Raw genomic sequence first — 16,473 nt, 5'->3', positions numbered from 1 at the left:
ATTTATTTTGTTGGCCTCGACAACCACCAAATTTTGGCGCCGTTGCCGGGGATTGGTTTATTTTTAAGCAATTTGTTTCTTTATGCCCAGATCTCAACGTACAGGTGCTTTGATTTATAATCTGGAAATTGAAAAAGAAGCAAGACGTTTGGCGAAGGAAAAGAGAATAGAACGTGGTCAAACTTCAAATCCTCACGGGGACCCGGAGGTTGAAACCGCTTCATCAAGTGACACGGAACCCGATTCTAGTCCTGACCCTCGCCAAGAAATTCCCGAAACACCACCCCTACAACAAAATCCACCCATTATTGAACCAATTGCAATGGTGTATGGAGGAGAAGCTCCCAAAAGAACTTTAAGGCAAATGATGGAAACCGATGTTACACAAACTCCAACCGGTATCAATTATCCCGTTTTGGAAGGGGGTTCGGAATTGAAGTCAAGTTTAGTTCATCACCTTCCAACTTTTCATGGATTAGAGAATGAAGACCCCCATAAGCACTTGAAGATGTTCCACATTATTTGCACTAGTATGAAGCCACAAGGGTCAACCGATGACCAAATCAAACTATGGGCATTCCCCTTTTCATTGGCCGATAGAGCAAAGGATTGGTTATTCTATCTTCCACCGGGGTCAATCAACTCATGGACCGACATGGCAAGAGCTTTTCTTGACAACTTCTATCCCGCTTCCAGAGTCTCAAGTCTTAGAAATGAGATTTTTGGAATCCGCCAAGGTCAAAATGATACTTTTCATGATTATTGGGAGAGGTTCAACAACTTGTGCTATAGTTTTCCACAACATCAAATTCCGAAACAACTCCTCATCCAAGACCTCTATGAGGGATTGTCGCCAATGGAGAGAAGACTAGTTGATGCCTCAAGTGGTGGAGATGTCTTTAGCAAAACTCCACAACAAACAAGACAACTCTTCAACACCATATCCGCAAATTCACAACATTTTGGCCCGCGCCAAGATATGAAGAGAGAAACTCAACAAAAAGTCAATGATGTGGGAACATCAAACCTCGAGTCTCAAATCAAAGACTTAACCTCCGTTGTTCAAAAGTTAGCCATGGGACAAACTCCACAAGTGATGGTTTGTGGAATATGTGCAACAATGGGACATCCTACGGATATGTGTCCCATTCTCCAAGAAGATGCGGAACAGGTGAATGCCACGGGAGAGTTCCAAAATTACCAAAACAAACCATCCGGTTACCAAAATGCATACAATTCAAGTTGGAAGCCAAATCCCAATATGAGCTACAACCCAAGACCATTGCCTCAAAATGCATTGGTTAGACCCTCCTATCCACCACAACATCCTCATTACCAACACCCACAACCACACTATCAACCCAAATCGCACCATCCACATCATCACCAACAACCTCCTCAATCCCAACCAAGTAGCTCCGGAATGTCTCTTGAAGACATTGCCAAATCCTTAGCCACTAGTACCCAACAATTCCAAAAAGAGACAAGAACTAGTATCTACAACCTTGAAGCACAAATGGGAGATATAGTTACATCTTTAAGCAAGTTGGAGTCCCGTGGCAAACTCCCTTCTCAAACCGAAAAGAACCCAAATGTTAATGTGGTGACCTTGAGAAGTGGTAAACAAACCGGGGAAAGTAGTTCAAAGAAGAAGTCAATGGAAGAGGAGGAAGAAATAGAGATCACTCCCGTTGAGGATACCGTTGTTAAGAATGCTACACAAGCCGGGGTTCCAAAGAAGATTACCCCCCTAGTAAATCCAATAACCACTCGACCGCCATTCCCCTCCCGATTTGCAACTTCAAAGAAAAATATGGAGGAGAAAGAGATCTTGGACACCTTCTGGAAGGTGGAAGTAAACATCCCTTTACTTGATGCAATCAAAAAAATCCCTAGATATGCAAAATTCTTGAAGGAACTTTGTACCAACAAGAGGAAATTGAAGGGAAATGAGAAAATCTCAATGAATGAAAACGCGTCCGCGGTGTTGCAAAGGAAACATCCACTAAGTGCAAAGATCCGGGAATGTTTACGGTTCCTTGCAAGATTGGGGATGTCACTTTTAGTAGTGCCATGCTTGACCTTGGTACTTCTATTAATGTGATGCCCTATTCGGTGGATGAATCATTGAATGTCGGACCTTTGAGTGAAACCGGAGTCATAATCTCACTTGCGGATAAATCAAGTGTCTTTCCTAGAGGCGTTTTGGAAGATGTTTTGGTGCAAGTGAACCAATTGGTCTTCCCGGCGGATTTCTATGTGATTGATTTAGAAGAACAAGGGTCCTCCAACTCGGGTCTAATTTTACTTGGGAGACCATTTTTGAAGACGGATAGAACGAAGATTGATGTGTATGCGGGAAGCTTAACGATGGAGTTTGATGGGGAAACGATACGTTTCAATATCTACGATGCTATGAGATATCCTAGTGATGTTTCATCTTTGTATTTTGTGGATGTTGTCGAACCATTAACCTAGGAATTGTTTGAGTTGTCTAATGGTGACATGTTGGATATGATTTTGAGCAAAGGATTTGATTGTGGAAAATTAGCCAAGAAGTTGAAGCTCTACTCGTTAGACCCGAAAGTTGAAAGATTGGTAAACAATTTGGAGATCAAGAGAACCACTCAATTCGGTGTAAAGCAAATTGAGTTACCTCAAACCCATACAAGATTGCCACCCTCCCTTGTTCAACCACCGGAACTAGAATTGAAAGTCCTACCCCAACACTTGAAGTATGCGTACTTGGGAAACAACAAGACTCTTCCGGTCATCATTTCAACTCACGTAACCGAATGTGAAGAAGAGAAACTTCTCAAGGTGTTGAAGGAACATAAAGAAGCAATGGGTTGGACGATTACGGATATCAAGGGATTGAGTGCCTCCACTTGCATGCACAAGATTTTGATGGGGGATGAATGTAAGCCAAGCCGAGACGCACAAAGGAGATTGAACCCGCCTATGATGGAAGTTGTGAAGAAAGAGATATTGAAGCTTCTTGATGCGGGGATGATCTATCCAATCTCGGATAGTAAGTGGGTGAGCCCGATGCAAGTCGTGCCAAAGAAGACGGGAATCACGGTGGTCGAGAACAACAAAGGTATGGTGGTCCCCACCCGCGTGCAAAACGGGTGGAGAGTGTGTATTGACTACCGAAAATTGAATGCAAGCACAAGAAAAGATCATTTTCCATGGCTTTCATTGACCAAATGTTAGAAAGGTTGGCCGGAAAATCTCACTATTGTTGTCTCGACGGGTACTCCGGTTTTCACCAAATCCCGGTGGCACCGGAAGACCAAGAAAAGACAACATTTACATGTCCATTTGACACTTTTGCATACCGGAGAATGCCATTTGGATTGTGTAACGCCCCAGCCACTTTCCAACGTTGCATGGTTAGTATCTTTTCAGAATATGTTGAAAACATAATTGAGGTTTTTATGGATGATTTTACGGTATATGGCAACTCTTTTCAAGAATGTTTGACCAATCTCACCAAGATTTTAAAAAGATGCATTGAAACGAATTTGGTTTTAAATTTTGAGAAATGTCATTTTATGGTGAGTCAAATTCTTATTGTGGGTCACATTGTGTCTAAGAAAGGAATTGAGGTAGATAAGGCCAAAATTGATGTTATTCAAAGCTTACCTTACCTGACTTGTGTCCGGGAAGTTCGTTCCTTTTTGGGTCATGCAAGTTTCTACCGAAGATTCACTAAGGACTTTTCAAAGATAACCAGACCAATATGCCAACTCTTGCAAAAGGATGTTGATTTCGAGTTCAATGAGGCGTGCAAAGAAGCTTTCGACAAGCTCAAAGAGTTGCTTACATCCGCTCCTATCATGCAAGCACCAAATTGGGATCTCCCCTTCGAGATCATGTGTGATGCAAGCAACTATGCTATAGGCGCCGTTTTGGGTTAAAAGAATGGAAAAGCCTCCCATGTGATCTACTATGCATTGAGAACACTTGACAATGCTCAAAGCAACTACTCTACCACGGAGAAGGAGCTATTGGCCATAGTGTTCGCTTTGGAGAAGTTTAGACAATACATACTCAGTACCAAAGTCATAGTGTATTCGGATCACGCGACACTCAAGTACTTGATGACAAAGAAAGATGCAAAGCCAAGACTCATCCGGTGGATCCTGTTGGATTAATGTCTAAGTCCATAACTATATTTGGTATGTACTTGACCCGACCCGGCATGGTCCATTTGGGTTGCACTTCACCGGCACAATTTATATGGATAGTCTTTTGAGAATAGTATATTTATGATTTATATTAATATATTATAAGTTCTAATATATTAATATGGAATCATATTATTTAATTAGTATTGATCAATAATTAATTTAGAATTAATTAAGTGATCAAAAAGAACTAATTAAATATGGACTCTTATATATGGAATGGGCCAAGTTCATTTAGGTTGGGCTAAGCTTTCATGGATGGACCATGGAGCTTTTAACCCATGGATCCTATGTAAATGAAAGGTCATGGGTATTAGGGTTTACATGGATGTAACCCTAATCCTCCATAATATATAAAGGGGTCCTTGGCTCACAAAATTGGCACAAGTGTGTGAAAATAAGAGCGGGCCGATTTTAGTGTGCATACATATTCTCTCAAGTTCTTCCAAGGTGTTTTGGTGATTTGTGATTCCATTTGAGGCTTCCACACTATTGGGGCTAAGCTCTTAAAGCTTGAAGACATCAAGCTACATCAAAAGGTATGTCATCTAACTAGAACTTTGTAGTATAGGTGCTTCATAATATGCTAGTTAGGATGAAACCTTGGAATATTTAATATTTGCATGTATAATAGAGAAAACATAGATCCAAGGTTTATAGGGTTGCATGTACACCATAGGAGTGTTAGAATGCCCAAAAACCCAACAGTGGTATCAGAGCCAGGTTGTTTTCTGTTATATTGATGCAAATGTTTTATTTTCAAATTGGAAAAAAAGGAAAAAAAAACATGACGTTTGTCAAATTTTAAGATAATTACTTGTTGTGTGAAAAAACTAATTATTTGTAAAATTTGAATCATTTGCTATATGGGTTGAATTAGGTCAAATTTAGTAAAAGATAAAATGATATGATTATTTTATTAGTTTTAAAAGTTTGATCTAAATGTTTTAAGGAGTTATAAATTTTGTCATAAAATTTTGGAGCTCAAAAGTTTTTTTTAAAGTTGTGATCTTAAGTGTTTTGAAACCTCCATAAGTTATGGATATGAAAGTTTTTTTTTTAAAAAAAAATTGATTTAAAGTTTTTATGGAGTTACAAAATTTGGAGTTAATGTTTTAAAGAATTCCATAACTTGTTCTTAAGTTATGGAACATGAAAAATTTCATCATAAAACAAGTATTTAACTCCATAAGTTATGGAATCCAAAGGTTTTCAAGAGTTACAAAACTTGCCCTCAAGTTTTGGAATTTGGAAAAAACTTTTTATGAAAAAAAAGAATTGAATTCTAAAACTCTTGGGTTCATAACTTAAACAATTAATTAAATGGTTTTAATTTTGAATTTAATAATTGGAATTATGATGTTTTATTGAATAATTCAAATTAACTCTTATGGACTTTATTAATAGTTAATTAAAGCGTTTAATTAAAAGAGTATTATTAAATCCATAAATAAAGATATGGTTTGAGTTTAATTAAATTAAAAGTTTAGTTTAATTAATAGATTAAACCACCAAGTATTTTAAATGTCTAAAATACACCCTTATACTATTATAATATTAAAAGTTTAATATATTATATGTATAAGAGCAAGTCGTCTTACCATTAGTATGCCTCATTCACGAAGCCGGTCTATAAGGGGGGTATAAGGTTACTGCCTATAAAATGGCAGTTTAATGGGTGTCCACTCTCACCCACCGCTTCCTTGACTGGTGGAGGGTCGTTAGCCGAACAGGTAGGACAAGGACTATAATCCTCCCTTCATTAAAAGTATTAATGATAAATACTAAGTAACTAAACTTTTTATAAATTCCCAATCTTAGTTACTTAGGAAAATGTGAATAAGGTGCTAATCCATGAAATTACACTTTGCACTTTGTTTAAGCTGTTAGTGGAGCGTGTGTGGTTAACCGGCACACTAACCTGGATTTAACAAGGTAGGCAAAGGGTAACTTAATGTTTATCATAGTATCGTTGGAGCGTGTGTGGTTAACCGGCACATCGATTGAGGGGTAAATATTAAGGGTACCAAGTATATTTGCATGGTTACTTCACACCTTGTTTTGTGATCCTCGGCATCCCAGTCACAAAACCTGAAGGGCACACTCGAGATTGAAACATGCCATTGAAAAGTTCAATGAATCTCAAAAGAATCTAGGAGTTTCAAAACCAATTAAAACCTAATAATACATTTCGTTTATCTTGGTGGAAATTGGTGAATCGTCATTCACCTACCTTCAAATATTTTATAGCTTGGATTACAGCATCCCTTTTCCAAGTTATAAAATAGTTTGTTGGGTCCTAGCCTTAATATATCATATTGGGTGTTATATTAAGGACTTAAATCAACTTTACGTGAATTTCTCCCATTGTTAATATGACTTCCCGAGTTTGGCTCATGGAAGTCATACTTCTCTTCCTCCACCTCCTCTAATTATTCTCCCTAACCCACAAGTTCAAGGTCACTCAAGCCCTAAAGGCAAGCAAGGTCTATGTGTGATCACATCTTAGAGATGAAGTCACATATTGACAAGCCGGGAGAGTTGGGTGTCAAAGTCTTGAGAAAGTTGGATGTTCAATCACCTTCTAAGTCACATAGTGAGTTCCTTTGGGACTACTATGAAACAGACTATGACATGAACCTTAATGATCATATCTATTTGCTTGGTGCTGCTGAATAAGCAATGATTTGGAACGATAGTAAAGCAAATTTGATTAGAAGATCAACTTCCCAAAAACTTTATGGACAGTGACAATGGTGACACTGGAAATCCAGAAAAAAACATTCTCTTCCCAATGAAAAGGGATTGGCCATAGTCAACCCGGTTGCCAAATGGTAAAGAGAAAGGCTAAGTCTGAGATAGTCCCATTACCAAAGGGTCCATATGTTTATTTTGCCAAAGGAAGGGGCGTTGATTGCAAAGCTGCCAAATTTACCTAAGGATGTTAAAGTCAATAAGTTTGACTCTACATCAGGTAGAGCCCATTATCTAACTCTGTTAAGTTCTATTCTGAGATCCTCATTACATGATGTGACTGGGTCACATGTTGATGTTTTAAGAATCAAAGAATAGAGAGAAATCTTAAAGGAAGTATATGCTGATTCTGATCGCGAAGGTGGATTTCGATCGCATCAGAATTTTGAGCAGTTGCTTAAGAAGTTATGATATATTGCTAAGGAATAGATAACAACAATTTTCCATGTGGATTGTAAGGATAAGTTTTTCCGCAAAGTTTTAAAATAAAAGAAAATTGTTTAATTTTATTTATTTGAAGTATCCTTACAATGTCATTTGTGGAAAATTATTGCTTATATGATTCCACTGACAGCAATATTGGAAAATGGATTTGATTCTTTCATTTGTGGTAGTGTCTAAATTTACCAAATCAGGAAAGTTCCTCATCACCCAAGTTTCAATTGGACCGAAACTTGGAATCATGCAAGTTGAATAGTATGATGAATGAGAACTTTCTAGCATTGAAAAATCAAGACTAATTACTTGTTCACATGGATGTGTGAGTCAAGTGAAGGACTAAAGGGATCGAGTACACATTCTTGTGCACTGGTCATGTCCACCACAAAGCTCGTTAAGACTATTTGATTTACTAAAGTTTAGTAAATATGGTTGTACTTACAAGTTTAAGTATAATTCTGAAACATTGGAAAAGTCTCAATGTATGGCAGAACGAATGGGAAGAATCAAATTAGGCAGAAAGATAAAAGTTTCTCAAATCTGAAAAGATGGGAGAGTACTTTAGTATCATGTTTGTGATCATCTTAATGATTTAGAAATCATATCACAATTAGTCCTCTAAAGGTCATCTTAGTGCATTCTTATGACTAAGAAGAGGAGTCATGAATTGTTGAAATGGTTAGATCAGGAAGATGAGTCATACTTCGTTCCAAAACAATTCTTAGAGTCATACTCCAAGATTGTAACTTGAGTGACATATCTTAAAGAAAGGTTTAAAACACTTGTCAAATGTAAGAGTAAAAGTGTCCTACTCTTGTACATTTGAAATTGGTAAGTTGTGATCTTTGGATAAAACAAAGACCAATTAAGGCCAATTGTGTGAAGTGTTTGTCTTGATAAAGAATCCGCACTATCTCTTGAAAATTTGGCAAGATAGTCTTATATGTCAAGAGGATAGTGGGAGTCTTAAAGATCCTAAAAAGAATTTCAAGAACTAATCAAGAATAAAACCTGAGGTTCTTCACTAGCACACGACTTGAGGTTTATAACCTATCGTGTTGACATATTCTGTGCCCATTCCAGTTAAAGTTGGCTTTGCATAGGAGTTCTAAAAGTTCTCAATTGGTTGCATAACAACTTGGAAGCAATGGCAGGCCCTGTACTGCCAGGTGGCAAGAAGTTAAGATTGCATAAGTTCAGTCCATATGAGTTTGGATTTGTCATTATCCTTGTCTTGTGACTATGGTTTTGACGATTCACATGGATAAGAACACATACACCATAAAATCTAAGGGTCATAAGGTTTCTCTCCGATTCATGAAAATGATGGTGAGGAAACACTTCTACCAAGTAGATTTGAAGCAGATGGCAAAAGGTCTAAACAATTGAGACTATGATTACGACATCCCTTTTCATAGTTCTGAAATTGTTTAGACACACATGCATGATATCTAAGGAAAGGTGTATGATTTTGATAAAGTTTTATCAAAGCATCTCGTATCAGAAATCTGAAATTTGGTAACAAAGTCAATAAAGTATTGATTTCTAGAAGTCCAGCTGATTTCTGAGTACATGTCAAAGCTAGTGGGAGCATAAGTGTTATGCTAATAATCATCATGTTAGTGGGAGCATGATAATTATTGTTAGTGTTGCAAGTTAGCAATGTTAATTATAAAAAACAAAAGTTTCAATTCGTGAGGCTACAGGGATTGAAAAAGTTGTTTGCTATAATTAAGGGAAAGGATATACTTCATTTCAATTCTAAAGGCTTAGATTGAGACCTTAATCATCCTTAGTCAAGAATATATATATGAATTTCATGTTGGATTGGTTCAACTTAAGGAAATTCTATATATTGCGTTCTCAAAATTCGATTATGATTACGGCATCCCTCTTCATAGTCAAATTTTGAAAAGATGGCAAATAAAAATATTGTAGCAAAAGACTGGTCTAGAATCATGTCTTTATGTGAGACATCATGAATCGTGTACCATTTGCTTTGGGTACAGGATCGATTGCATGTGCTATAATATTTGTCATTTCTAAATTTTTCCAAATGCCCAGGGGCATTAAGAAGGGAAAAGGTCTAGAATTGGATATGACTAAAATGATTAAGCAATTGTCGAGGACAATCTGAGGTTTACCAAAGATTGGTTGCTCAGGGACAGTTGGAAGTATAATGCTAATTTTGGAAGGACCATGTTGACATATTCTGAAAAGAGGCATCTCTTATTCAGAAGTGATAGTCAAAATGAGAATATGGAGTTGTCTCCATAGGTGGAAGTTATCTGTGTAAGATTAGAAAACTTAATGCAAGAAGCATGTCCAAAGCAATGTACTTTGAATATGAGACTTAGTTTCCATGGAGTTGATCTCCATTGGAATACCTTATAATGACTGTTGACAAGTCTTTGTGACTTTGTACATATTCATTACAGGAGGGTCAATGCATATAAGTTTAAAATCTAAACAAATTTCGATAAATGATAGGAATTTGAAATTCTCACATTTTTTGATAAGGATTTCGGAGTGTGAAATTAGAATCATTGAAATTATGTTCAATTGGTTTATTTCACAAAGTAAGGATCACAGACAAACATAGAGTGCATACTTGGTGTATGGCAAAGCTATTGTTTAAGAAAAACATAGTGTACATGCTTGGAGCATGGGACAACTAGTGTTTTTAATTCAAGTATAAAGTTGATAAAATCGAAACAATGAATAATGAGTAATCAGTATGGTGATAAATAAAAGTGTTTATTTATATTCATAGGGTTTGATACCATATTTGATTCATTTATTCTTGTGTTTCACTTTGCATGTTTTGACTTCCAGAATAACTAAGTCGCTCTTCCTGAATGATTAAGTTATTCAAACCATCCACAGTCGGTCATATGTTGGAAGTAGATATGAATCAAGACTGTCATGGGTTGGTTTGTAGAGGTCCAAGTTGGTGGACAAAGTGGTGCTACAACACTCATGAGTGCTCATAAGTTCTGAGTATTGGATTCAACCCGCGCTCATTTGAATCACTTCATGGATTTTATCACGAGTGATCATGAGACGATAATATCTTATATTCTTCAAACCTAGAGATATGAGTTGTTACTATGAGTTGGTTATACATTGATTGCACGAAAACGCATTGGTAACTCGATGTTATAAAATGTGCCTTTGTGTATGATTCAACAAGTAGTAGAACAAGCCATATGAGTCGAAGTTTATCCATTCCTTTTACCTTCGGGATAAAAGCGATATATGTGGGCCCTCGATGATTTAGCGATGACACATGTGAGTGCTTGGCCAAGCCAGGACTGATTTGATTTGTTCAATCAGTCAGTCATCATAAATCGAAAATCGGGAAACAACAAATGGACAGAGAGAATGATTATAATCCATGTCTCAGTCCATATGATATCTAGAATGGAGGAATATATGATCCCTTATCTAATGGACAAGTCATTGACAAGGTCAGAGTTCGACAGCGGCTTTAAGAGCTACGATTGCCAGTTAGGTTTTGAAGTCATACTCAATAATAGTTTTAGACTTATCCAAGTGGGAGACTGTTGGATTAATGTCTAAGTCCATAACTATATTTGGTATGTACTTGACCCGACCCGGCATGGTCCATTTGGGTTGCACTTCACCGGCACAATTTATATGGATAGTCTTTTGAGAATAGTATATTTATGATTTATATTAATATATTATAAGTTCTAATATATTAATATGGAATCATATTATTTAATTAGTATTGATCAATAATTAATTTAGAATTAATTAAGTGATCAAAAAGAACTAATTAAATATGGACTCTTATATATGGAATGGGCCAAGTTCATTTAGGTTGGGCTAAGCTTTCATGGATGGACCATGGAGCTTTTAACCCATGGATCCTATGTAAATGAAAGGTCATGGGTATTAGGGTTTACATGGATGTAACCCTAATCCTCCATAATATATAAAGGGGTCCTTGGCTCACAAAATTGGCACAAGTGTGTGAAAATAAGAGCGGGCCGATTTTAGTGTGCATACATATTCTCTCAAGTTCTTCCAAGGTGTTTTGGTGATTTGTGATTCCATTTGAGGCTTCCACACTATTGGGGCTAAGCTCTTAAAGCTTGAAGACATCAAGCTACATCAAAAGGTATGTCATCTAACTAGAACTTTGTAGTATAGGTGCTTCATAATATGCTAGTTAGGATGAAACCTTGGAATATTTAATATTTGCATGTATAATAGAGAAAACATAGATCCAAGGTTTATAGGGTTGCATGTACACCATAGGAGTGTTAGAATGCCCAAAAACCCAACAGATCCTACTATTGCAAGAATTTGATTTCGAGATTCGGGACAAGAGTGGAAGCGAGAACCTTGTTGCCGACCATCTAAGCCGGATCACTTCAAATGAGACTCCTTTCCCGTTGCGGGACGAGTTTCTGGATGAGCATCTCTTTTCCCTTACTCAATCTATCCCCTGGTATGCCGATATCGTTAACTTTTTGGTCACGAAAAGGTATCCCGACACATTCACGCGTCCTCAAAAATACAAATTAAAAAGTGATGCAAAGTATTACGTGTGGGATGAACCTTATTTGTGGAAACATTGTCCCGATCAAATCATTAGGCGATGTGTGCCCCACCAAGAACATCAATCCATTTTGCAATTTTGTCATGAATTTGCTTGTGGGGGACACTTCGGACCTAGCCGGACCTTGAGAAAGGTTCTCGAGTGTGGACTATTTTGGCCAACCATGTCACACGATTGTTACTTGTTTTGCAAAAGTTGTGAACGGTGCCAAAGGACGGGGAACATTTCACAAAAGAACAAAATGCCACAAAATCCAATCCTTGTTTGTGAAGTTTTTGACGTATGGGGGATTGATTTTATGGGCACATTTCCCGTCTCATTTGGCAACGTATATATTTTGCTCGCGGTTGACTATGTCTCTAAGTGGGTTGAAGCCAAAGCCACACGATTGGATGATGCCAAAACGGTTATCGAGTTTTTAAAGTCTAATGTTTTTGTGAGATTTGGTGTGCCTAGGGCTTTGATTAGTGACAGAGGGACACATTTTTGCAATAAGATGACGAAGGCTTTGCTAAGAAAGTACAACGTGACCCACCGTGTCTCTACCGCCTACCACCCTCAAACGAATGTCCAAGCGGAGGTTTCGAATCGTGAAGTGAAGTCTATTCTTGAGAAAATAGTGAATCCTATAAGAAAATATTGGAGTTCGAGGCTTGATGATGCCTTGTGGGCCTATCGGACCGCTTACAAGACCCCGATAGGAATGTCCCCATTTAGGTTGGTTTTTGGAAAGCCATGTCATCTTCCCGTGGAATTGGAGCACCGTGCATTTTGGGCGGTAAGGCAATGCAATTTCAATATTGATGAGGCGGGAAGACATAGGAAGCTTCAACTTCAAGAGTTAGAAGAATTGAGAAATGACTCTTATGAAAACTCGAGAATTTACAAGGAAAAAGCGAAGCTCTTCCACGACAAGTACATCACCCGCAAGCATTTTGAACCGGGGCATAGGGTTTTGCTTTACCATTCGCGATTGAAGTTATTTCCCGGAAAATTGAGGTCAAGATGGATAGGTCCATTTGTTGTGCTAAAAGTCTTTGACCACGGAGCGGATGAAATACAAAGTGAAGAAACGGGACAAATTTTCAAAGTCAATGGGCATCGTTTGAAGCCATTCTATTAAGGTTTTAATGCAAATGCCCTTGAAATCATCCATTTGGATGTCCCGAGGTGTTGAATCAATCTGGAAGGACGTCTCGCCAAAGACGTTAAAGAAAGGCATTTTTGGAAAACTTAATGTTTTCATGTTTTCTAATTCCGCATAAACACTTTAGACAAATTCTTTTTGCATTTCACCTTTCTTCTTCTTCCTTCTTGCGGCCAAGAGAGTGTTGAATTTTAAGCCTCATACGTCAAAAGAGTTGAGAAGGTTTCTGCAAGACACACGTGTTCCGCGTGTACTCGAAGAGCCGTCCGCGTGGGTTATAAAAACGGACCGTGTGTGGCCAAAAATTCGACCGCGTCATTCTTCAAATTTGGATGGTTACAGAACATTTCGTGGTCCGCGTGGGGTCGGGGGTTTGTCCGCGTGGGTTATACAAACGGACCGTGTGTTATCGCTGGAAACGACCACGTGAGGGAATGAACAAATGGACCGTTTCAGGGCACCTCACGCGGACCGCATGTACTCCGGAAAACGTCCGCGTGAGGTGTTGACTTTCGTTGACCCGTGTTTTGACCAGGTTTGACCACGAATCAAACCCACTAATACCCCAGTCGACCCTTTCTTCCCCACTTCTTCTTCTTCTTTACCGTAAACTCCATTAAAACACCTCCCACTTCCAACACAAAAACTTGATTTTCCGTCAAACCGCCGGTCGGAATTACTTGAAACCATCGTCATTCTCTCCCATTTTTTGAGCTCTACAAACCCCACCCACAAACCGCTCCGATCTGTTACCGGAATTCCGGGTGCCACCACCACCATCTCATTACTCCTCGGGCATTTTCCGGCCAACTCCGGCCACCTCTCGTAATTCCGACACCACCATTGTCTTCCTTTTGGTCGAGGCTACAAACCCCACTAAAAATATTCCTCAAAAATCGACGGAAAATTTCGCCGGAATCTTGACCCGTTGCCGGATTTCTCGGGTTTTCGCGGTAAATTACTTCTCATGGGGAATTGAGCAAAACTTCAAGCTTGGGGTGGAGTGTTGCAAGATTCTCAAATCCCGAATTTTTGCGCGGAAATTTTTGATATTCAAAAGTCGTGGTCACCAACGGGTACATTCTTTCCTTGATTTTAATTGACCGATATGCATGTTTTAGAACAACAATTTATATGGCATTGCATCAAATGAGTCTAGGAATTATTTCTTGCTTTTATTGTTGAACCATTTTAGAAGTCCATAGGGAGTCGATTGGTGATTTGCATTGAAATATTATTTGTTGGTATTGTTGGTCCGTGTAGTTGTTAGTTTCCTTGCAGGTTGATCATGTCGTCATCTAGAAAATGCTCGGCAGCCACCCGAGGCAAGGCCCCCGCTAGAGCTCAAAATGATGAACCCGACATTCCAAGGATTCGGGACGCAAAGGCGACTGAAAATTACAAGAAGAGTTTGCCTAGGAAGGTTGCCTCCACCAAATTTGTGTGCAAGCCCACGCTCATTTCATTAGGGGTTCTTGAGGGGGTCACTCAATTGTTTCGTAACATCGGGTGGGAAAACCTTCTCGAGCTCATAGCACACACTTACGAGCTCCCTACTAGAGAGTTCCTTGCTGATTGCGGGCTAGACAGCGAGAGAAAAAAGGTTGCATTCCAACTTATGGGGGACCGGGCGTACATTGATTTTTCAAGGATAAATGACATCTTGGGCTTACCTTCCTCGAACACATTCACGGTTTTCGATACCTTGCCTGCCGAGTTCAACCACGAGACCTTTTGGACGGAAATCACCGGGGGGATCTTTTCATGTGCCGGTCGCGATAAGGAAACCTCCATCATTCACCCGTGCCTCCGCATTGCCCATCGTATCTTGGTATGCACTGTTTTTTCCCATAAAGAAGCCGGCCAAGTCACAAAAATGAGCTCTTCTTCCTTTGGTGCATGACGCGACGTGAAAACCCACCGATCCCGGATTTTGCCTTGTTCGTTTTCCACAAATGCGCACTCATGAGAACCAAAACAACCGGTGATATTTGCATTGGAGGATTTGTCACCCTTTTAGCCCGCGGTCTTGACATTGAGCTTCCGGACGACTATACGCCTGTTGACAACAAAGTTCTCTTGGATGAGCAGGTTCTCACAAACATGCATCACATCCGTCATAGGAACAGGAGCAGTTTTACATGGTATTGTCCTCAAGGGGTCGAATATCTTATTCTTCCCGACCCCCGAGTCTACAACTTCACCTTCCACGATCGCACTCAGTGGAGACTCGCGAGGACCATCATTCAGTTAGTCAATGAGGATACGCTCCAGGCTCAAGATGATGACAAGATGCATGTGGATGACGAGCCTGACGATGATCCCACCCATGGTCCACAGCAAGCCCAACCCCATGCACCTCCCGGATATTACCCGCTTCCCCCAATTTTGCCGAACGGTTCGAGGCTCTTTGTGTCTCTAACCAAATCATGTCTCAGCAGATGCACCATATGTGGGGGTGACGCCAATCACAAAACCACTTTGAGAACATACCACTTCCTCCTCCCTATCCATACCCTCCACCCACTCACCCTTATCCACCTCCACCTTACCCCTACCCTTACCCCCAATACCCATATCCTCCTCCCGATCCCCCGGTTTAGGTACTTTCGCCTCGTCCCAAGCATTGAGGACAATGCTTATTTCTAAGCTTGGGGTGGGGTATTCCCTTTTTCTTTTTGCTTTCTCATGCATTCTAACTTAGGTTGCATAGCATTTTAGCCTTAATTTGCATTCATTTTTTTTTATAAAACTCCAAGAAGATTTTATTTTCTTCTTTTTCACTTTTTATTTTTACATGACATTTAGCTTAGGGCATTAGCATTCATGCATTTTTGTTATCTCTTTATTCTCATCTCTTAACATCTTGACTTGAAAGACTCGACACACCTTAAGTACAATTCTTTTGGAAACTCACATAACAAATAAGAATCGCTTTTAGGGACCTTCAGTTGTTGCATCTTCTCTTATATATACGTGGGGAGAGAGTACAAGTAGTTATGCATATGAATCGAATTATGGCAAGTGTGGCATAAGTAGGGGACAACTTAGCCTCGTGCCGACTAGTCCCTCACTTGCATTTTCCTCACAATCCACAATCAAACCCCAAAGAAAGGAATAAAAACTAGATTGTGCTATTTTGAGGTCTTTAGTGTCTAACTGCTACAATTCACATCATATCTCATTACTTTATGATTTAGACACATTTTCCCATTTGATCTCGAATTAGCCTTAGTGTAGTTGTGCACGTTTGGCCTCTTGTTTGGGTTACATTTAGATTCTCCTTATAGTTGTATATAGTTATGTTTTGTATTTTTATTTCCAGGCTGTAATTGTAATACTCCTGTGGT

At 39.0% G+C, this 16,473-nt stretch overlaps 1 protein-coding gene across 1 annotated transcript; it reads left to right on the top strand.

Moving 5' to 3' along the window:
• The first annotated feature begins 2,103 nt into the window (after positions 1-2,103).
• On the top strand, positions 2,104-2,478 carry LOC145104451 (uncharacterized). Its single transcript, XM_079041697.1, has one exon. The coding sequence runs from the start codon at positions 2,104-2,106 to the stop codon at positions 2,476-2,478; it is 375 nt and encodes a 124-aa protein (XP_078897823.1).
• The last annotated feature ends 13,995 nt before the right edge of the window (positions 2,479-16,473 follow it).

This window comes from Lactuca virosa, chromosome 4 (genome assembly GCF_052849685.1).
Source record: "Lactuca virosa cultivar CGN04683 chromosome 4, Lactuca_virosa_CGN04683_v6, whole genome shotgun sequence".
Lineage (NCBI taxonomy): Eukaryota > Viridiplantae > Streptophyta > Magnoliopsida > Asterales > Asteraceae > Lactuca > Lactuca virosa.
This window is presented reverse-complemented; position numbering and strand designations above follow the sequence as displayed.